The sequence below is a fragment of the Phyllostomus discolor genome, chromosome 3 (assembly GCF_004126475.2).
Source record: "Phyllostomus discolor isolate MPI-MPIP mPhyDis1 chromosome 3, mPhyDis1.pri.v3, whole genome shotgun sequence".
NCBI lineage: Eukaryota > Metazoa > Chordata > Mammalia > Chiroptera > Phyllostomidae > Phyllostomus > Phyllostomus discolor.
Genome location: NC_040905.2, coordinates 99,066,042 through 99,089,786, shown reverse-complemented (window position 1 = coordinate 99,089,786; position 23,745 = coordinate 99,066,042). Strand labels below are relative to the sequence as shown.

Sequence of the window (23,745 nt, the reverse complement as noted above, 5' to 3'; positions counted from 1 at the left end):
CCTGTCAGGGCCTTGCCTTTGCCGCTGTACGATCGGTGGTCACCAAATGGGTGGTGTGTCCGATATGTAATTGTGTGCTACCTCTCAAATCCCCTCACTTGAATTCAGTCGAACCTAATTATTGCTTTATGCTGTATCTTTCATTGGATTCTTCTATCACGTTCATGCCCTTTGGAACTGTCGGAGTTGCGCTGTGTTCTACCTGTGTCTTCTTCCTCCTTACTTAAGGCCAGCTTTTCTCTGCCCCGTTACCTCTGCCTGATTGTGCCACTTCCATTGTCTCCTCACCTTGAACATTACTTTCTTCCCTTTCTTATTTTTTCCATTGTTCTCTATTCCCATTTCCCTTGTTTTTCCTATCTTTTAAATCAGCAAAACTTAGCTTTTATAAACGTCACCATTCTCAAATAGTTTCTGGAATGGCAAATAGAAGACTCATCATTCCTGGAATCTTGGAACCTTTGGCTCTTCTTTATCATTTTTATCACTATTCTTGAGTTGCTGTCCAATGTTCTAGATACATCTCGAGGTATCAGAAGCCTAAGCTTCTGATAAGTGAGATACCAATAGAACAGAGTTCGGGTAAAAGGTTAATTTTGCATGTGGTTTTATCATAAATATATTCTGAGGTCAGTTGTCAGAACATGGGGTAGATGGCCTTTTTCCTGTTACTGATCACGTGTTGTACACCTGGTGAATTTTTGTTGGTTGTTTAATTAGTGTTGCTATTTCTTCTCTTTAAGTCAAGAGGTGTTGCTGAAGATCCACGAAGACAAACATTACCCTTGCACTTTGGTGGGGACTTGGAACACGTGGTATGGCGAGCAGGATCAAGCTGGTAGGAAGTAGAAGTCTTTGGGATACACACTGTTCCTTAAGCCTTTAAATAATATTTAATTTAGTGCTTATTTTTAGTAATCAAAGCTTTCCAAGTTTCGGTCTGGTTGTATAGTTAAAATCATTTCTCCAGTAATTCATTGCAGGCATTTTTTTATTGTTTCATTGTTTAAATCTATTATTGTAACTTTATAGTGTAACTCATAGGCCAACCTGTGGCACATTACAGATTTGTACCATGTTAATACTATGCATATCTAGAATATTTTCAAGGCAGGAGTATCATGAAACGCTAAATGTGTGTTATCTTTTAAAATATATTCCAGTCCACCTCTGGAGGTATGAAGGAGGCTATCCTGCCCTCACGGAGGTCATGAGTAAACTCAGAGAAAATCAGGTAATAATTTTGAAAACTGTCTACTTGTTTACATTAATAATATAGTAGATGCTAGTACAGAATTAAATAACTCTTCTGTCATCAGTTTTTTTACCATTGGTAAACTACTTTCTGTAATATAAATTTTATTATTTGGACACTCTGAAGATGTATTCAAACATGAAGTAACCCATGGTAATACTATTAAAATAACAGTTCTTATTGTGAAAGTCAGTTGTACTTAGAAAATGATAAGCTGGATCTTTGAAACCAGTAAGTCAGCATGGTAGACAGAATCAGCCTGGGTTAGCTAACACACGTCTGCTTCGGGAGTGTCCAACCACATATGCTTGACCTTGAGCTGACTTTGCTATCCTGTCCCTCCCTTCACTAATAGTCTCATGTTAGTGGAGAGAATTTTAACAGCTACACGTTATTAGGAAAGAAAACCTTTTGTATAGCTTCCTAGTCCAAACAAAAATGGCTTTTGGATTCTTTGAAGTTTTTTGTGTCTTTGTTTTTGAACTTTTAGTAGTTTATCTGAGCAAAACTGATGACATGACAGGAAGCAAGATCTCAGGTGCTCCTGGATTATTTGACATTTTTGTAGTCTCCATGTCACCTCTATTATGCTTCTGTCCAACACTATCAGGAGAACCTAGAATGTGAGTGATTACATTTGTTTATGTTGTCATTTAAATAACTAGGATGACCATGTAGCTTGTCTCCTGAACCTGGACACTTGCTGGTGAAAGGGAATACTGATAGGGACAACTGAGACACTATTTATAACAGTGTTCTATTATAGGAGGAACATAACTGTTACTAACGTAGGCTAATATGTAAATACGAGAAGAGTTCATGAGCACCCTTTTTTCACTCAAAGGAATTTTTGGAATTCCGGAAGGCAAGAAGCAACATGCTTCTCTCTAGGAAGAATCAGCTGCTATTAGAATTCAGTTTCTGGAATGAGCCTGTTCCACGGCCAGGACCTAATATATATGAACTCAGATCTTACCAGCTTCGAGTAAGTACTGAAATATGAGTTAACTGTCCCTCATTCTTCTGCAAAGAAGCATGAGTACCCTTAATGCTGACCAGAAACAGTTGAATGTACATTCTGTGATGTGTTTGGCAGTGTATTTTGATTGGCTGGTTTTCTCGCCTGTCTAGTCCTTCTCTTACTACCTTTTAAAAAAACTCTTCTTCTTAATTTCTCATCCCTTCTCTTCTGCTAGACTCTTTTGTCTTTATAATTTTAAACATAAAAGTTATTATTTGGTATATGTAGCAATTCTATTTTTAAAAGGAAAGACCTCAGATGCAGGACGAGGTACAATATATAGCATTTATTGTAATTGAAATAGAACAACTAATAAGCATGTGGCTGTTGAATAAATTGTACACCACTATAAGATTAAAAGGAATAAATAATGTTTTGTAAGACTTTCTAGATATTTGCCCACTGAGTCACTACTAGCAAGAAAGGCACAGATAGCAACATTGCTCAAAGGAATACATATCGGTCGATCTCGGGGTCTAACAGTCACCATTCTACTGGAAAAAATAAAGTGATATCCTTACTAAGTTTACTTAAATTGAATTTTTTAAAAAGTCACAATAAAGTCTGAATGGGTGCCAGCAGTTTAATACTTAAGTGCATCTGGAGGATGGGCCTAACTATGGTTGTGATAACCGTTGATAACTGGCTGACTTAAGATAGGGCAAAAGTAGGTTTACAGTTGTTCCTATGGAAAATAATACAATAATTAAAAAATAATAATGCACAAATCAATACTGGGTTTCGTGTACTCATTACTGTAAACCTACTATTACCCCACACTGTATGTTGTCTTATTATATGAAACCATAGAACATTATTTCCACCAGAGGATAGGTATGAACACAGTGAATAATGTTATTTTGTACATTTTTATTTGTTACACCTCACATTATTAAATGTTAATTTTTTAGTTAGTTTTATCATTTGTTATTGTTTACATTTCCATATCTCTTCACAAAAAAACTAACAAACCAAAATCCAAATCTCTTTTCAGCCAGGAACTATGATTGAATGGGGCAATTACTGGTGAGTATATTACTAGATGGTGAGTTTGTAAGTCTTTTTTGTTTTTAAAGATTTTATTTATTTGTTTTTAGAGAGAGGTGGAGGGAGGGAGGGAGAAATAGAGGGAGGGAAACACCAATGTGTGTTTGCCTCTAACATGTCCCCCACCGGGGACGTGGCCCGCAACCCAGGCATGTGCCCTGACTGGGAATCAAACCAGTAACCCTTTGGTTTGCAGGCCAGCGCTCAATCCACTGAGCCACACCAGCTGGGACTGTAAGTCTTATTAATAGATTATCTGAGGCCATCGTGTTAATTTTAGTAATAAATTCCAGGGATAATGCTGTGATTTGATGTGTATTGTTTGACATTTTTATTGTGAAATTTTTCAAATATACACAAACTAGAAAGAATAATACCACAGATCCCCCCTTCCATACCCATTACTTAGCTTCAGTAATTATCGACACATGGCCAATCTTGCTTAGGTCTAACTCCCCCAGCCCAGATTATTGGGAAGTAAATCCCAGACAACATACCATTTTGTCCATAAATATTTTAGTGTATCTCTCTAAGACATAAGGACTCCTTTTTACTTTCCCAAACAAAACCCCAATGTTGCATGAGTTTATTTTATATTCTGTTTGGACATTATCTTTTCTGAAATGTTGCTTTTTGTCACATAAACAAAGCACCAAGATGATAGGATTGCTACTTTTTTCTTCTTTGTTTAACTAGTAGAATACCAGTTTTTTCCTCAAACTGATCTATAAATTCAACACAGTCTTGATCAAAATCTCCCAGCAGGCTTTGGAAATGCAAAGGACCCAAAATAGGTAAAAACAACCTTGAAAAAGAAGCACAAAGTTGGAGGACTCACACTTCTCTGTTTCAAAACTGACACAGAGCTAGAGCAATCAGGACAATATGGTACTCACATAAGGACCGGTGGACAGATCACTGGAATATAATTGAATGTCCAGAAATAAACACTCACAGATATTAATAATTAGTTTTTGATAAATGCAGTCCAATGGGGACAAATAGTCTTTTCAACAAAAGATGCTAAGACAACTGGATATCTTAGCAAAATGATGAATTTAGACTCCTACCTTACTTTATATATAAAAATTAATCAAAAATGAATTATAGACCTAAATATAAACTTTCTGAGAAAACCATAGGAGAAGTTCTTTGTGATCTAGGATTAGGCAATGAGTTCTTAGATAACACCAAAATCACAATCCACAAAAGAAAAAAATTGATAAAATACAATTCATCAGGATTTAAAACCTTTGTAGTTAAAAGGATATCATTTTAAAAATTAAAGGACAAGTCACAGATTGGAGAAAATTTTGCAAATCATATATCTCATAAAGGACTTGTGTGCAGAAGATATAAAAATATCCTTCAACTCAATAAGACAACCCCATTTAAAAAATGGGCAAGGAACTTGAGTAGGTAATTCTCCAAAGATATACATGTAGCCAAAAAGTATATGAAAAGATGCTCAACGTCACTAATCATAAGAGAAATGCAAATCAAAACCACTATGAAATATAGTGTACTCTAAGATGACTATTATTAAAAGAACAGAAAATAATAAGTATTGGCAAAGTTCCCGAGAGTTAGAAACCTTGTGCACTGTTCATAGGAATTAAAATGGTGCAGCCATGACAGAAAACAGTACATAAGTTCTTCAGATATTAAAAAGAGAATTATCATATGATCCAATGATCCCAGTACTGAGTATACAAAAGAATTCAAAGCAGCATCTGAAAAAGACATTTGCACACCCATGTTCAATGCAGTACTATTCACAGTAGCTAAAAGGGGAAGAGAACCCAAATATCCATTGACAGATGAAGGGATAAAGGAAATGCTGTATATACATACAGTTGAGTATTATGAAGCCTTTCAAAAGGAAATCCTGCCATGTTCTACAATAGGGATAAATCCTGATGACATTAAGCTAAATGAAATAAGCCCGTTACAAAGGACAAACACGGTATGATTCCACTAATACAAAGTATCTAAAGTACTCAAAATCACAGAAAATGAAAATGTGGTTCCAGGGACTGGGAGGAGGGGTACTGTGTTTAGTGGGTATAAAGTTTTGATTTTATCAAATGAAAAGGTTTTGGTGATCTGTTGCACAACACGGTGAATAGATTTGGTGCAACTGAACTATACAGTTGAAAACCATTGAGGTAAATTTAATGTATGTGTTTTTTACCATAATAAAAGTAAATAAGGAAAACGATAAATTTAAAAAAATATTTTAAATGGGCAAAGGATTTGAATAACCATTTTACCAAAGGAAATATGTGAATGCCTAATAAGCACATGAAAAGGTGCTAAGCACCATTAGTTGTTATGGAAATGCAAAGTGAAACAGTGAGATACACCTTCACACCCAGTAGGATGGCTGTAAGTAAAAAGGCAGATAATACCGGATTGGTAAAGTTGTGGATAAATTGGGAGCCTCATAAGTTACTGGTGAGAAAAATAAAATGGTACAACCACTTTGGAAAATAGTCTGGCAGTTCCTCAAAATATTGAACATGGAGTTACCATAGGACCCAGGGCACCACTATGCGTTCCTAGGTAAATACCTAAGAAATCAAGAATATATCCATACAAACTTACACACAGTGATCATAGATAGCATTTTTCATAATAGCCAAAAAATAGAAACAAGCTAAACACTCATCAGCAAAAAAATAAAGAAATATGGTATATGTATATAATTGAATACTATTCAATAAAAAGGAATGAACTACTGATACATGCCACAAATGTAGATGAACCTCAAAAATATGCAATATGAAAGAGTCCAGTACAAAGGAGAGCAGAGTCTGTGATTCCATTGGTATGAAATGTCCAGAAAAGCAGATCTAGACACAGAAAGATTAGTGGTTGCCTAGGGCTGGGGGTGGGAACAGAAAGATTGCAGGTGGGCACAAGGGATCTTTTAGCACAGTTAGATTGTGATGGCTGCACAAGCCTGTAAGTTTACTTTAAAAGCATGGAATTGCCCACTTAGGTGAATTTTATGATATGTAAGAAATGCCTTGGTAAAGATGCTAATGACATACCTCACCAAAGAGAATTTATTCATGAATCCAAGGATGACTCAAAGTGAGGAAATCAATTAATGTAACACATACAGTCGAGGCTGGAATAGGTCCCCAGCACACGTGCTCCGGCCTCTGGGCCCCCGACACATCACTGCCATGCCCGTGTCAGAGCAGTCACACTGCCCAGCAACGCTCCAGTTTCAGGTCTGCGGCTGTCTGCAAAGGCCGGCAGGTCCTGGTCATGAGTAAATGTTGGATGGATGGCAGAAACTAGCGGTCACATAAAAAAGTCAGTTGCAGTTGCCAGAAGTGTAAAGCTGTATGCCATAGTGGAAAGATTATAGTATATTCATGCGGTGGAATTTTATCCAGTGGTCAAAGTAAACCTGATTAGTACCTGTTAACGATCCATCTCAGAAGCAACTTGTTGAGGAGAATATGTATTACATGTTGTCTTTTATGTAAATAAAAGATAAAAGAATTACATAAATAAGATATTTAACAAGAGCTGTATAAAAAGATATAACTATTCATAGATACATTCATATGAATTAGAGACATAAAACCATGGACAAGAAGACTTGTATTCAAAAAAGATCACTACTTCCCAAGAGTAACTGGTAAGGAGGAAAGACGGGGGTGGGGATGAGGAATAAAAGGGAGCTGCAGTGTTCATGTCTTTTTGAAAAGATCTGAAGCAAATACAAAGTGTGCATGTTTTTTAAAAACCTAGGTGACTGGGATGGTTGAAATATTTCATAATTTAAAAAACAATTAAAATACATCTTAATTCATGTTCAGAAGGCATTTGGTCAGATTTGACACATTTTATTAGAGACACCACTTCCTAATTTTAAAATTAGGAATGGAGAATATTCTACCTAAATCACGGGTTGGCACAGACTTTTCTGTAAAGGACCAGGTAGTAAATACTGCAGGCTTTGTGGGCCGTGCTGGGTCGCAGTCACTGAGCTCTGCTGTGGTCATGGGAACGCAAACATGGGCGAGTAGGAAAGGAGTAAGTGTGACTGTGTTCCAGCAAAACTTTTATTTATGGATGCTGAAATTTGAGTTTCGTTATTTTCATGTGTCATGAAATAAAATTTTAATTTGAATTGTTCAAGCACTTAAAAATGTGAAAACCATTCCTAGCCCCTGGGCCATAAAAACAAGCTTCGGTGGGTGGGCTTCCTCCCAGTGATTTGCCTGTGATTTGCTGGCCCTGGTTTACATGATAAAACCACCCGTTTCTCCATTTTAACAGCTTCGTTAAACTTAATGGTGAAGCACAAGAAGCATGCCTATTACCATTAAAACAAAATACTACCAGCTTTCACCATTGTATTTTATGTTGTTTTCTATAGCCCTGACTATTATAATAGTAAGAGAAAAGACAAGTCAAAGATAAAATAATACAAAGTCTCAATGATTACGAGGGATACAAGAATAGATTATTAGCCATTGGTCAGCTATTGAGCCTTGGTTCATCTTTACCTTTAAAAGAGGACCTGTGACTTTTACTTACTCTCAACTTACATATGGTCTTGTTTCCATTATGGAATTTCTTGCACTGGACTAGATAACTTTTAAGATCTCTTCCAGCTCCAGAGAATGGTTCTGTGATGTTCCTTTCTAATGAATCTTCCTCTTAGGTCATCAAAGGTTAAAGAATGCAAGTTGGAGTTTCTTTTAATTTGAAAACTAAGAAATATTTTATTGTAAATATGGGGGAGGAAAGACAATTTTCTTCCTATTCTTTTAAGTTGTGGCTGGACAAATAATCAAACTAATGTGAGACAGATGAACAGGCAAAAATGTCCAGATTTATTATGTATGTACACATGGAGGTTCCAGAGGAATGTGAGACCCCAGGATAGATCTGGCAGTGAAGGCTTCTATGCCATCTTGAGCCAAAAAGAAGGGAGTTGTGATTTGGGACTTCAAAAGGCAGGAAGGCAATTCACATGGAGATGGAAAGGCAAACACTTGGTAAATAAATGTTCGCTGGACCTTCTTTAACATTGGGATGCAGAGGACTTTGATCAGACGGGCCTTGCTGGGCCCTGGCCCTCCCTGCCTGTTGCCCTGGCTTCATGTTACACTGGAGTCAGCTGTGATCCTAGCTCCCTCCCTGGGGCAGCGGGCAGCGCCTCTGAGTTCTTGTAGGCAGTTAGGGGGAAGGTCAAAGGCTTTTCCTGAGTCTTCCATTTCTTAAAAATAATCAGCTTAAAATAGTGTCCCAAAAGGCATATTTTAGAGTGGGAAATTCTGCTTTCCCTCAAATACCACTATTATAGGCATCACTTTTTTAAGGTGCTTAAAGGGGGCTTTATATATAATAATTCAGTTGTCCATAGAGCAGGATTACTCAACAGTTCTGTTTTTTGTATGTTACTGATTAAATCTCGCCCACCATGGAATCCACAAGGAAGTTCTGAGGTTATTCTTCAGTTACGTTAAAAATTATTTATAAAGTCAGTTCAGCGTTCAATTTATATTTTGGCACATAGGTGGCTATTTTAAGATGGTGATCTCCTCTTCAGTACATGCTTCTGATTATTACCAGGCTGAGGCAAGTATGTCTTCTTTGCCTACTGTAACTAAATTGTAAAAGTTCAAAATGAAATGAATAATCCTGAATATCACTATTAATGAAAGAGTAGTTTTTCCTTCTGAGTTAGAATGCACATTAATGTGATTTGATTAATCTCAATAATTTACCAATCAGATTTGTAATTTTTGTGAAGATACTGATCAATTAATTTTAAATGTAAAAGTTAAAATTTAATATCATTTGTGGGTAGCCCTTGGGGGCAATAGCAAGAGATCCCTCCGTCGCCTGAAAGCTTGGATCGCCCTCATGGAGTTGAGCACATGGCGGATGAGAGCCGAGGATCCCCAAGTGGCCTTGAGGAGCACCCGGCTTCACACCCCCGCCGCAGGCTGCCCCGCGCTGGTCCCACACTCCCCTGGCCCCTTTGAAATGATGTTGCTATGATGTTTGCCTCCAAGAACAGAATGCACTAATCAAGCCAACTCAAATCTTGTCCCTGGAGACTGATGTATCTCCCCGTACACACCCGTAGGTTGGAATGCTTGTTCACGTGCCTCCGGCTCTGTAAAATGAGTTAGAACCAGCGCATCTTCCCCTGTCCCATCAGCTCAGGACCATAATGTCACTGAGACTGCAGGTCAAAGCCTGGGCAGTGCTGACACAAATTTTTTTAACTTTAATTCTAAAAACTGCTTTTGGGAAAATACATATATTTTAAAAACTTTTTTAGGGTTTCAGATGCATCACTAAATATAAAAATAAAGTACCTGGAACAAACGTGGAAAAGTGTTTGAAGAGCTGATACCTTTTGCAAGAGGAAATCTTAAGGGAAGTTGAAGACGTGCCAACTTTTAACCAATTTAATCACAATTTCATCTTACACACACAGTCACAACATACCTACACCCTTTCCTTCACACATAGTGTATCATGAATGCCGTTTGGTACTCATTTTCCTAATGGTCTGCACCGGTAAGAAGAAAAACCGAGAGGTATCTTCAGTTTTGATTGTGATGGTGTATAGCCAAGAAGCTCCACTTTCATGGCCCCATATGCTTCCCAAGAGGTGGCAGATCACCTTTACAGTTCAGAGAGCTCACACCTTTCTCAGATGTCACTATCTCCAGCTGCTTTGAAGGTGTGGTTCCTTCATCTCTTATTAAACCCCATTCTGGAGAGGCGGTCCCTGTCTTCCTCTGACATCTTAGATGTTTTCGTATCCAGGTTTCCCTCAGTTTCTCAGTGAAATCTTGAACAAGCAATCTTCTGTTTACTGGTCCTGTCCTCTGCCAACTTTCTTGACTCGTGAAGAATCAGCAGTGCGACCACATATCCTCACACTTTTCTTTTCATAGTCATTTAACTGCTCACAAAAATGGCTAGTGTAGCTATAGAAAGATACATTTTACATAATTAAAAACTTGATTGTATCTGATAAACAATTAGTGTTCATTCTGAAAAGCTTGCTCAGAGTATGGAGGAAATCAACTGATTCTTTTTAACATACTAATTCAGTCTCTGAACATTGTTTTCTTTTTTACAGGGCTCGTGCAATTCGCTTCAGACAGGACGGCAATGAAGCTGTAGGAGGATTCTTCTCTCAGATTGGGCAGTTGTATATGGTGCATCATCTTTGGGGTATTTATTTTTCCTTCATTTTTGCATTACTTGGATTTCACAGTTCATTACTAAATAAATTGAAATAGGCCGTAAAGTGTATCTCAAGTCAGTAAGCGTAAACATTGTAGCAAATTCAGACATCACAGGTGGAAGGGAAGTACAGGGCTGTCTAGAACAAGAGGTCAAGAGCAAAAGTGTCCATAGACTTTTGGTAAACTGATAGTCCAAAGGGAATAATAGTGAAAGGAGTGAGAGAGGTGAAGTCAGCAAACATGGCAGAGGCAGATGATAAAGCCCCGAGTGCCTTGCACAGAGTGGCCCCACCACCCTTTCTAGACACGCTCCATTGCTGCCTCAGAGACAGCCCTGCATTGTACTCTGACAGACAGCTCCCTGTACGTGAACTCACTGCCTGCCATGGGTCTTGTTCCATCGTCCCAAAGGCCTTTTCCTCCAGCTTTTCCATCTTTGGTGTCTTTCAGGCCTGACTCATGTTCCCTTCCCTGCCCCCCAAGTGAATGTCCCGGTGCTCCTGAGCCACAGCAGTCACAGCTGTGACCTTTGTATCCACCTCCCTGCTAGAACGGGAACTGGGTCTCAGTAACAGCTTGTATAAATACTGCCAGATGTTCTGGGCACGTTTGTAAATGGTTATTAAAGTTTAAAAAAGGAAAAGCAGCCCTGGCTGGTGTGGGTCAGTTGGAGCATCATCGCATGAACGAAAGGTCACAGGTTCAGTTCTTGGTCAGGACACGAACAGGAGGGAACCGATCGATGTTTTTCTCTCACATAAATGTTTTTCTCTGCCTCTTCCTCTCTTCCTCTCTCTCTAAAGTCAATAAGCATGTCCTTGGGTGAGAATAAAACAAAGAAAGAAAAAAGCATAACTTATTTCCAGACCATATCAATGAAGTGAGGTGTTAGCTTCACCTGTTTAGTCCCACCAAGTGCCACACCCTGTCTGCCTGCTGTGTTAGCATGTCAGGCTTACAAAGATACGGTGAATTTGGTGACCTGTCTAATGAAGGTAAAGCAAACACGGGTGACACACCACGAGGCAGTGTGTGATCAGGGTACTCCTAACTCTTAAAGGGATATGAAGTTACCATATGTGGCAAAAGTTAATAAGAGGTGGGATATTAGCTGGACTTCAGGATCTAGATGAGACAGACAAGTAAAGAGGGGAAGGAAAGGCTAGGACAGTGATGGGGACATGGGAAATTACAAAAAGAGCTCAGAAAACTGCAGATAATTCAGACTGGCTAAATGGTAGAATATCTGCCAGGGACCTAAGTCTGAATGGGTAAGTTAAGGCAAGAAAAGTAGTTTTTACATTGTGTTCCTAGAAACTGCACCCACCCCCACTCCCCCTTTCCTGGGCCTGAGCCTTCAAGGTCTGGAGAGGACACCCCCACCCTTGCCCCTACCAATCACTGCTTCAACCAGGCCATCACCTCAGCTTGGTGTTTAAGAGGCTGAAAACCCCTAACCAAATGACAGATGCTGCAGATACCCTCAGCTGCAGAATGGCAGGGGCAGCGTTGTCCTGGCTGAGAGTTTACCTAAGCATCAGAGTTTTCAACTGTAGTAGGTTTCAGAACAGGTCTTTAATAAAGGTGCTGTGTCTCTGCCTTCTACGAATATGCTAAATCTAGTTTAACTGTTATGGACTTGAGTTAGGGGTGAAGTGGTTTTTATTTTTTAAATAGCATACAGTCTGTCCAGAGGCTATAAAACGAAAAGGCAGGCCTCTACCCTTCCCTCCCCTTCCTCTGAGCCTGGAGAGGCCTCTGAGGGTGGCTCCTGCTCACCCTCCCACACGCAGTCCGTACCTGTGTGAGCACAGGGACTTGAAGGGTCAGGATCAGCTTGTGCTTTGGCTCCCAGGAGGAGGTCAAGCCACGCACACTCTCTGTTCACATCAGTGCCTGCAGCATGTCTGGATAGGGACTCCCAGCTGAAGGAGTCTGGGATTACAAACCAGCAGGCACTGGGGCGTGAGTGGCACAGCTCTGACAGGCTGTGGTGAAACGGGGGAGAGCCCTTCACTCTGCCCGTGGGAAGACTCAAGGCTTCACAGGGCGACAGCAAGATGAGAAGTCCCCCAAGGTCCTGCTCCACGCAGAGGTGCAGAAGCCAGGAACGGCATGGTATTTTAGCCTCTGAGGGTGGCCAGGTTGCAGCACCTGTATCTGTTATTAGGCCCTTCTGCGCCTTCCTTCGTAGTCCCAGTCAGGGTCCCGAGTGTTCACTCCCCACTTCCTATTTTACACAAAAAAGTATTGAGATAGGCAGAGGCAAATTCTCAATCACCAGTTTCTAAAACATACCCTCACTTTTCCACATTTTTTAAGATGAAAAAAAAAACAGTATTTATCAAGCACATCTAGTATGTTGGTTATTTTATGCATCATTTCCTTTAACCCTTACAACCACCCACCACAGATGAGATACTTGTAATTCATTTGTGGTCCCATAAAGAATCAAGCAGAACCCACAACAATTCTGTAGCTGAGCCAGGCTCAGACCTCGCTGTGTCTGCTTCAGAGCACTCGGTGCCACACCCCCCTCCCCTCCTCAAGGCCCAGCTTCGTCCAGCTGCTCCACCACCTCCCTGTCTGTGGCCTCCTCCCCTCAGTGTGTGAACATACTCAGCTGCCCACCATCTTTCTCTTCGAACCCAAATGTCTGTCAGCAGATGAACAGAAAAGTGTGGTATGTACATGTAATAGAACAGTAATCGACCATAAAAAAGGAACAAAATTCTAGTAGATACTACATCATGGATGAACCTTGAAAACATACTAAGTGTGATGAGCCAGGCACACAAGGACAAACATCATGTGACTGCACCCGTGTGAGGCACCTGGAACAGGCAAGGTCGTGGAGACGGAGTGCAGACTAGAGGTCAGAGTGGTGGGAGGGGGAGTTACGGTTTGGCTTACATTTGGAATTGATTAGAGGTGTGTGGTAATGATGGTGGCACAATGTGAGTATACTTAATGCCACTAAATTATGCATTTAAAATGGTTAAAATAGTAAATTTTATGTATATTATACAATAGAAAAATTCTTAATTAAGAAAGCAAAAAGGGCCTCCCCAACCCTGCTTCCCTACGAGGGTCAGCCTGACCTCAGTGAGAATGCTGCTGCTTCTCACGTGAGTGTTATCCGTGTTTTCCTCTGGGTGGTAAGATGTCAGAGGTTTCTTTTTCCTTTTATTTATCAGCATCTTCAAAACTTTAAATTTATACTTGATTACTAGTAAAGGGAAATTTTGTCTTTACAGTTTAACTGGCAGACCTACAGAGAGTAGATCTTTCTCGTAGGGAGAAGGAAGCCCCGAGGGGAAAATGGGTAGTCCCAAAACAAACTAGAACTCAAGCAGGCAGCCCTGAGTGGTCGTCCAGTCTGACTGATACCCACACACTGTCGAGATGCCCAGGAGAAGTAGCTGGAAGGTTGGGATTCAGAAACCAAGGAACCCAGATGAGATATCTGTGGATTCTACCACATGACTCCAAGAACATGGATGCCTTTGACCGTGTTCTCCCTTTCACCTCGAGCACCTTTCTCCTCCATTCCTGTATATTGATGCTTCCTCTTCAGTCTTCAAGGTCCACCTGGTCCAATCACACCTTCCAGGCAGCTTTCCCAGTCTCCTCTCTTATGCTTGGCTCTCAGGGATACCACAGTGCTCAGTGGGGATTGACCTTCCTTTTACTTGTCTGTGTTTTCCGCTGCATTGAACACAGTCTCACCCAGATCTTTGTAGCATTTTATAAGTATTGAGCAGAATCAAATCTAACATTGCTTATCTATAGTCTGACAGTTTCTGGTTATGAGTTTGACATGTTATTGAAGAACTTCGCTAGGTCTCTAATATATGTCTTGGACCCACTGGAGTGTAAAACTTAAGGGCAGATTATTTTTAAGAGTGCATTGTTTTGCTTCTCCTACAAGGCCTAACATAATGTTGCTCAGAATAACCAGCTCACAGTTATCCCAGCTTTCTACTAAATTCCCAAAGTAGTCTCTGAGAAAGGTGAGCAGTTGAATCCATATTTAATGGGTGTACTAGTAGAATGTAGGGCATTATGTTCAGTTTAAGTCAGGGATGTCCAACCTTTTGGCGTCTTGGGCCACACATTAAATGCACAAACACTAACGAAAACTGGTGAGCAAAAAAAGGTCCATGCATAATTTTCATGATATCCGCCACTGCAGATAAGCAAAAAAGTCCTCACATAATAACCCTAATTATGCAGCAGCCCTTTTGATAATCTTTTAGAATCGTCAAGCAGGTCCCAAGTTTGTGATCACTAATATAGAAAATGTACATATCTAAGTAATAAAATATCATTGATTTAAAAAAAAATTATTGTAAAAGCAAAAGAAAACTGGGCAACATAATACTAGTGGGATGTTTGACATAGTTGAGAAACTGGTGCATCAATATCTGGTTTGGTAGAAGTAGTTGCAGTCCTCAGTGAGTTCCTAAGGTGTCATCAGATATTTTGGTTCTGATTTTACTCTAACATGTTCATTCTTGAAAATAGTTGCTCGCAAATGTAGGGGCTGCCACATGATGGTGACATGAATAAGGCATGATTATGAAGCAAGGGGTATTTGTCTCTGGGAAGACAGGACCTATAAAGTCCAGTAAAGAGACACAGTCAAATTTTTCTTTAAGTCAGATTGCAGCTCTGTGCATTCCGTTTGAAAATTGACAGGTAACATATTTATGTCAACTGGAAATGGAGTCACAGATGTAGTAAAATATTATTTTCCCAGAAATCTTGAAATCTGTTTTCAAATTCTTGTATCAAATAAAAAAGCAAGGCTGCATATTTTTTGCTGTTCACAGGACTGTGCTTAGCAGCCAGCATGCTGAAATGCATAAAATTGTTTGCCTTAATTTGAGCTTGTCATAATTTCAGTTTCATTTAGAGTGCTGTTATGGTTTGAAACATGGCCTTGTTCAACTCATTTAAATGAGAGGTTAAATCCATTATAAATGCTAAATCTGTAAGCCAGTTTTCATCATGAAGTTCCAGTACAAATTTGTTTCTTGATACCATAAGCAACTTCACGACATGTCACAAATCATAAAATCTTTTAAATGTTTGGCCTCCACTTAGCCATCTTACTTCTGAAAGGTAAATGTTGTCTCCATAGTCACCATCAATGCTTTTAAGGAATTCCTGGAATTGGCGATGATTTAATCCCTTGGCCTCTATGAAATTCACAGTCTTCATGATGATTTGCATGATGTTATCCATTTTAAAGCTTTCATACATACATTTTCTTTTTTTTTAAGATTTTATTTATTTATTTTTAGAGAGGGAAGTGGGGGGAGAGAGAGAGAGAGAGAGAGAGAGGGAGAAAGGGAGAGAGAGAGGGAGAGAGAGAGAGAGGGAGAGAAACGTCAATGTGCAGTTGCTGGGGGTCATGGCCTGCAACCTAGGCATGTGCCCTGACTGCGAATCGAACCTGCAATGCCTGATTCGCAGCCCATGCTCAATCCACTGAACTACATCAGCCAGGGCATTTTCTTGATGTTCTATGCAAAGATACTTCACCAAATGGGAATTTTGGGCAGCAATTGCATCATCTTCTATTAATCTTACAAGTCCCTCTCTTTTACCTACATTGCCTGGGGACCATCAGTCACTATACCAGGTATGTGGACAAGGGACAAAGAAAATCTCTTTATTTTTTACGGCTTCATATAAATCTCTTGATTTAGTTGTGTCTTTCAGTGGCACTAAAGAAGCCACTTCTTCAGTGACATTATATTCATCATCTAAACCTCTAACAAAAATGACAAGTTGAGCTGTATCTGTAGCATCAGTGCTATCACCCATCACCAAAGCACAAAATTTAAAATTAGCAGCTTTGCTCTCCAAACTTCTTTCAATAGATTTTCCAGTTTCTTCAATTTGCCTGGCTATACTCTGGTGAGACAAACTAAATTTAGAAATATCCCCCTTTTTTTCAGGGCAAATTATATCTGCCACACTTTCTATGCATTGCTTGATAAACTTACCATCAGTAAATGGTTTTGATTTTTTTTGCTATTAAATGTGCTACCACATGACTAGCTTTTACAGTGTTGCAACTTTTTGAAAAAAAATTTTGTTGAGATTTAACTTTTTGAAAACATTTTGTTGAGAAGACAGACTTTTTTTTCAGTTCTGCTATTTTGTCCTTATGACACAGTCCTTCCTATGCATTGAATCTGGCAGCATGCTTTTGTATACAATGCCTTTTCAAATTATAGTCTTTGAAAACTTGCACAAATTCCCCACAAATTAAGCAGAGTGCCTTACTATTTGTCTCGACAAAAAAAGTAGTCATCTGTCCACTTTTCATTGAACAATCTTCCTTCATCAGTAATTTTTCTTTAGGGGGGTTCTTTTTTCTTTTGCAACACTGTAAAAGCCATGCTGGGATTTAAAAAATAATAATAGATAAGGGTCTTTATTTACTTTTATTATGAAAATTAATTGACAGAAAAATAGAAAGCAAGGTTTGGGCACCTCCACAGGCCTCTAGGCTGCTGATGCAGGGCGAGGTGGAAGGCCAATTCTAAAGTGTGGCAGGCAGTGTGTGAGGCGCCACTGAGGTGTGGAAGTACCTTTTAATAGTCAAATAAGAAAGCTTACCTGACTTCTAAATAACATTAAACACCTAACGTTGCAATGGCAGGATGAAATATTATTGATAATTGCTGCCTCGCTAAGTCACCATGAGCACATGTAACATCTAATGGTGTCAATTCTACTCTGTGCGCTTGGAAGATAACATGCTTAGAAGCTGCGCATCACTGTAAAACTTAAGCCATGCATGCGTACAAATAGCAAGAGCATATGTATGTTTATTTCACCTGACATTGCAACACATAATCACAAAAAATCTCATTTCTTTTAAAATATATTTTATTGATTATGCTATTACAGTTGTCCCATTTCCCCCCCTTCATTCCCCTCCACCCTGCACACCCTCTCCCACCCACATTCCCCCCTTTAGTTCATGTCCATGTGTCATACTTACAAGTTCTTTAGCTTCTACATTTCCCATACTATTCTTGCCTTCCCCCTATTTTCTACCTACCATCTATGCTACTTATTCTCCGTACCTTTTCCCCCTCTCCTTCTCCCACTCCCCTGTTGCTAACCCTCCATGTGATCTCTATTTCTGTAGTTCTGTTCCTGTTCTAGTTGTTTGCTTAGTTTGTTTTTGTTTTTGTTTTAGGTGTGGTTGTTAATAATTGTGAGTCTGCTGTCATTCTACTGTACATGTATATTATCTTCTTTTTCTTAGATAAGTCCCCTTAACATTTCATATAATAAGGGCTTGGTGATGATGAACTCCTTTAACTTGACTTATCTGAGAAGTACTTTTCTTAAGTAAATTGCCATTTTGTGTTGGGCTACATGGGCTGTAGGTTGGACATTCCTGGTTCAAGTCTTATTTCTTCTGTGTGGTTATTTTTAGCTTACAAAGATCTTCAGACAAGGGAAGACATACGGAATGCAGCATGGCATAAACACGGCTGGGAAGAATTGGTGTATTATACAGGTAATATTTTAACAGGCATAGATGTTTTATTTTTCTCACCTTACTGTTTTGTGATCTTTCATCTTGAAGCTAATATGTATTTTTTAAAAATAGTATGTTGCTCTTGATGGTGAATGATAAGGTTGGGGGGAAGAGAGAGAGTATAGATTCTCCTTTAATAATTATATGACTCTTTCCAATAAAAAATACTCATTCTTTTATGTATATTGCCTGGTACAGTGTTCAAACCCTTCCATGTGTGATTTTACATCGTTACTTTTTTTTGACATTTCTACATTCTCTGAAAATTTGTAACAAATCTTTTCTAAGCTGTCCCTTTCACATCAAAATTGTTCATTCACCAAAAAAAAGTATAAAACAGCAATTAAATAGTAATTTTGAAAATTAATTTGATATTTAGACTTTCTACACGTGTGTTTACATATACATGTATACCTGTACATGCATGTATGTGCGTGCACATATATACTATGAAATCATGGATGCTTGATTATTATAAGAAAACCAATAGTGCTGATACAACCCAGCGACACTGGTGCAGGTAATAAGTGCCAGCATGTTGCATGTCCACTATATTTAAGTACATGTACTACCAAGAATATCAAAGACTGATTTGTTCTAGAAAATAAGTATTTTTAGTTCAAAAAGTCAAATAACTGTATGTGACTTCACTGCTTATTCTTACACTTTCATCAGCTTTCGGAGGCATGTTTTACTCTGCAGTGAGTTTTACGGTGCTGTGTGGGAATAAAGTCAAATGCAATCTTACTTAGTTTTATATAAATCTATTTTACTTCAAAGAACCTTTTGAGAAAGCACTATCCTTCTCATAATATGGACTTGCCTAATTTCCTGCAAATGAAACACATCTCCAGACAGAATCTGTTATAATTTTAAAGTAACGTCTTACAGGGTGCTAGCTGATCTGTCATCATCTTTTATATTCCTGACACTGAGATCAGTCCTGTACTTTCCAACATTCCGTGATTTCAAGCAGCACAACTTCCAACTATGCTCAGCAACCTATTTATTAATGTGTATTGACCGTCACCTGTTTAGAAAAGAACACGCACAGTAATCTTGCTCCTGTTTTCAGTTCCGCTTATTCAGGAAATGGAATCCAGAATCATGATCCCCCTGAAGACCTCACCCCTCCAGTAAAGCAACCGACTTTAGATGTGCCTACAGGAATCTCTGTGACAAGTATTTGTCATGAATTAATTTTAATTGTATATCAAGTGAAAAACGCTGAAATGTAAACTGCTGTATATAGCTTATGAGAGACCTCTTTTCTTTAAAATTTACATAATTACAAGAAAGGAAACTATTACAGTTTGATTGTAACAGCGCTCTGCAGTCCTCTTTGAAACATCCCTGTGCGTGTTGAATATCCTCACAGTACTGAACCCCCCTTCCCAGCCTCCAGGAAAAGAGAGCCCAAACTAAAATTCGAATCATCTCTAAATAAGAATCTAATCATGGGAAAAAAAAAGTCATTTCTTTTAAAAAAGCAAATCTGTCTTATAACTACAGATTTTTAGACAAATTTCTTGTATCAGGAAGAAATACAAATTTTGTCATGTTTCTCTGGCAGTGTTTTTGAGTCTCAGACTAGGAACAAATTATGAGTGAACCTCATACCTAAGTACATTTTAATGCACTCTCATTTTTAATCATTCGGCATAGTAAACGTGTCGTTGCTAAGCTGGTCGTGGCTGCCAAGATGATTTAATCAGTGATTCAGCCCTCACATGGGGTGTTGCGGTGTCTCCGTATGAGAGGGGGAAGAATGGCTTGAACCTGTGTATCATATGTGATTTTAAAATGAACACCTTGAATAGCACTAATTTTTATTTGTAGTATTTTTCTATAACAAAACAAGCACTAGAAAAAGGTTTTATTTTGTAAACAATCATTCATGATCTCAGGCATTCTCTATTAATATTCTGATAAGCTCACAGCAGATACTTCCATGATCATGCATGAGGGGTGTGTGTGTTGACATTTAAATTGGCATAAAGCTGTATACTTGTCTAGCTCTGTTTGATTTTGTTTTTTAATATAGTGTGCCAATTTTGTGAATGTAATCATGTAGAAGTCCTCTTGAAATGAAAAATTATCTTGCTTTCAAATTAAATAATTTATGTGTAACAAAGTGTGAATAAATCTCATATCAAATTTCAAACTTTTACATGTGAATGGTTTTCTCCAAGAACATATAAAAGTCAATAAAATTCTCTGACTTTTCACATATTACATGTTTGTGATCTTTTTTATGAACTTGTGCTGAGAATGACCCTCTCACTCTTGAAAAAGACCTCGTCCCAGTTGAGTGGGCTTATATGAGTCTATAGAGTAAAATACTGAATCAGCTTGTCAGCAGCTCCCTTTGGCCGCTGGGTGGGGTGTCCTGGGGAACAAGCATTCGTGTCCCAGAGCCAGCAGCATGGTGTCTGCGGGCTTGGGGCTGCCCGCAGAAGAACAGGCTTTTTCAGGTCCAGACTCTGCTCCTTGACAAAGTGTTTACTCTCTCTGAGTTCCTTAATCTGTAAAATGAGGAGGTTGAACACCAGATTTAAGATTCCTTTGGCTCAGAATTTCTGTAACTGGCTCTTGGTGCCATGGGAGGCAGTAGGAGAGGAGGAACCAGGAAGGGAGAGTGAGAAACCACCAGGGAGACAGGAAGAGACTGAAGAAGGTAGGATGTTATGAAAGCCAAGTTTAGAAAGTCCATCAAGGATGAGGTCACCCATGTCAAATGCTGCTGCAAGGTTGGGTTGGATGAAGTTTGAAAACTGGTCATTAATTTAGCAACATGCCGACTTTTGACAAAAACATTCTATTAAGCTAATTTATAAAATTATCACTTTATTTTAGCACTTTCTGCCCACTTGGGGGAGTCTTTTTATTAAACCCCTGAAGTAAAATAAATTGTATTATTTGCCCCACTATTAATTTTCATTGGCAATATTTAAAATGTCCAATCTCATTTTCCATTCATTGGGTATAAGTCTGATGAATATTACTTATATAAATCAACACATTTTTTATTATCATTCATGTGATATCAGCCCTACTGCTTTTTTTTTTAAGGTTTCATTTATTTTCAGAGAGAGAAGGGAAGCAGAGAAGGAGAGAAACACTGATTGGTTGCCTCTCACACGCCCCCAACTGGGGAACTGGCCTGCAACCCAGGCAGGTGCCCTGGCTGGGAATTGAACAGGCAATCTTTTGGTTCGCACACTGGAACTCAGTCCACTAAGCCACACCCCCCAGGGCATACCTACTACTTTTAAAAAGCCCTCAGAGAACCACACTTTGCTCCAAACTACCACTCGACAGAACCTGCTTCTTGTCTCCTATTCTCACAAGTGCCCGAGAGAGATTGTTTTTCAGTTCTACATACTTTTTTCCTAAATGTGTATTTTAGGTTTCTGGCTGGGACACAGATGTTCAATGATATGTTTGATGAATCAATAGAAAGAATGAGGGAGGATGTGAAAGGAGAGAGGGAGAGAGGGGAGAAAGGGATAGAAAGCATGCAGACTGTCAGTTCTAGTCGGAAAACAGCCCTGACCAGCTTGCAGGTTTGATTCCTGGTCAGGGCACACAGCTAGGCTGCGAGTTTGATTCTCAGCCGGGTGTGTGTGGGAGGCAACCGATCAATGTTTCTCTCTCACTGTTTCTCTCTCAATGTTTCTCTTAAATATTCATTTATTCCTCGGATAAGGATTAAACAAGTAAAATTTAACCACTAAAACAATTTTTGTAATCAAAAGTAAGACAATAAACATAAAATTACATTCTGAATTGGAAATGGGTCAGCAAATTACTGAACCATCGTCTAACTAGTACTAAAACTTACTTTTTCCAGTGTTCAGTGACCATTAAAAAAAAATTTAAACTTTTTGCAATAAAGGCCTGCCATCCTAGGAAGGAAAACGTTATCTTACTAATATATATTACACCAGTGATCAGAATGTTAATAAGTACTAACTTAGGGTGAAACCTCCTGGCTCTAGTAAATTGTTAACTCTCTAGTAACGCAGATAATGAAGGCTGTGGCCTGTGTCCCAGCTCTGAATGTGACTCCACAGCACTCATTAACTTTTGTGAGCTTGGTCCCCATTTGTTAAAAAGGACAGTGGTATCTATTCTGCTGACCTCGGGGTTGTGAGGATCATGAGGAAACAGAAAACACCTTGGAAAATGTGAAAATCTGCAGTGTGACTTGTGGTCAGTTCATACCCTGGGTTTTCTGAACCTGATCACAAAGATCCTGAGGGTCACACAGGCAGAAGTCATCATGCCTGTGCCACCACTGAGGCCAACCACCTGAATCCCTGGCCACAGCCCTGCCCCAGACCTAGAATCCTGCGCCCTGCACTGGAGGTGGCAGCCGGGTGGGACTCCCTGTGCGTCATGGAGAAACATTTGTCTCCAATTAGGAGAGCAACAGAAGAATCATAGCAGCAGTCAAACCTAGAGATGGGGGTGGGAGTAGGGGATGAAGGCCATGGAGTTGCCTTGTTGTTTGAGCACATGAAAGTTTCAAGGGACTTGTTTCAACTGAATTTCCATTCTCTGCACCCCCTACTCTTACCCTTTTTTGTTTACATAAGCAGTGCTGATAGCAGCAGGAAAGATGGCCTCAAGCATAGGAAGCCATGTAACACCGCCACCTCTTTCTGAGTCCCTTTCCCGGGTGGAACCACGTCCATGACTCCCAGGAGAGCCACCCTGTAGCTTTCCCAGGAGTCCAGAATTGGAAAAGCATGAAAGAGGTGAGTGCAGCTGTTGGCCCACTTCAAACTGACCCCTCCAACACAACAAAGAAGGAATTGTGAGTGCTTTTGTGCAGCTTGCTGAGAGCTGGGGAGACTGTGGGCCAGAGGAGGGGGTGTGTAGTTGGCATAAAAGGTTTATTTTGGTATCACAACTTCTCAGTAGATCAAACTCCTTGGAGCCAAGTTCCACGTACACTTCCTGTTCAGGCCGCTGCCCTGTGGATGGCAGGCTCTGACAGGCCAACAGCTTCTCAGGCCCCCCGCTCCAGGGGAAGGCTTGCTTCAGCTCATGCACAGTGTGTGGTGGCAAAGGCCCAGGCTGCTCGCAGCACCCTTCGAAGACCTGGCCTGCCTGGTCCTGCCCAGAACACAGCACTGCCTGAAGTGCAAATGCACAAAACTGCATCTAGGAGAGCTGCCAGGAAACATTCACAGTCAGGGAACAACTGCCTCCTTGTTGGTGATCTCATTTAAATGTTGCCAAACCTATTTCACATCTCTCCCACAGAAATTCTGGTTGTGTTTTTAAAAGATTTCATTTATTTTTAGAGAGAGGGGAAGGGAGGGAGACAGGGAGAGACACATCAATGTGTGGTTGCCTCTCACGTGGCACCCCCTTCTAGGGACCTGGCCCACAACCCAGGCATGTGCCCTGACTGGGAATCGAACCAGTGACCCTTTGGTTTGTAGGCTGGTGCTCAGTCCACTGAGCCGTACCAGCCAGGGCAGAAATTCCGGTTTCAAGGGAAATTTGATTCATCTGATTTGATTATTTGGCCAAGTTAGATTAGGTTAAATTATGAATTTTTCAAATAATGTCCAATATTAAACAGTTTGGC

At 39.7% G+C, this 23,745-nt stretch overlaps 1 protein-coding gene and 1 long non-coding RNA gene across 2 annotated transcripts in view; one reads left to right on the top strand and one right to left on the bottom strand.

Moving 5' to 3' along the window:
* NIPSNAP2 (nipsnap homolog 2) overlaps nt 1-20,304 on the top strand; it is a 34,916-nt gene extending 14,612 nt beyond the window's left edge. Inside the window, exons 4-10 of the mRNA XM_028519298.2 lie at nt 744-838; nt 1,164-1,234; nt 2,100-2,240; nt 3,271-3,302; nt 10,459-10,553; nt 18,036-18,119; nt 19,216-20,304. Coding sequence (XP_028375099.1) covers nt 744-838; nt 1,164-1,234; nt 2,100-2,240; nt 3,271-3,302; nt 10,459-10,553; nt 18,036-18,119; nt 19,216-19,280 — 583 coding nt within the window. The 3' untranslated portion in view covers nt 19,281-20,304. The remainder of the gene's footprint in view (nt 1-743; nt 839-1,163; nt 1,235-2,099; nt 2,241-3,270; nt 3,303-10,458; nt 10,554-18,035; nt 18,120-19,215) is intronic.
* Nucleotides 16,476-18,069, bottom strand: LOC118499557. Its single transcript, XR_004902052.1, has 2 exons — nt 17,939-18,069; nt 16,476-17,461 (listed from the first exon to the last, which is right to left on the bottom strand). It is a non-coding gene; the product is annotated as an uncharacterized LOC118499557 (long non-coding RNA).
* Nucleotides 20,305-23,745: the final 3,441 nt, after the last annotated feature.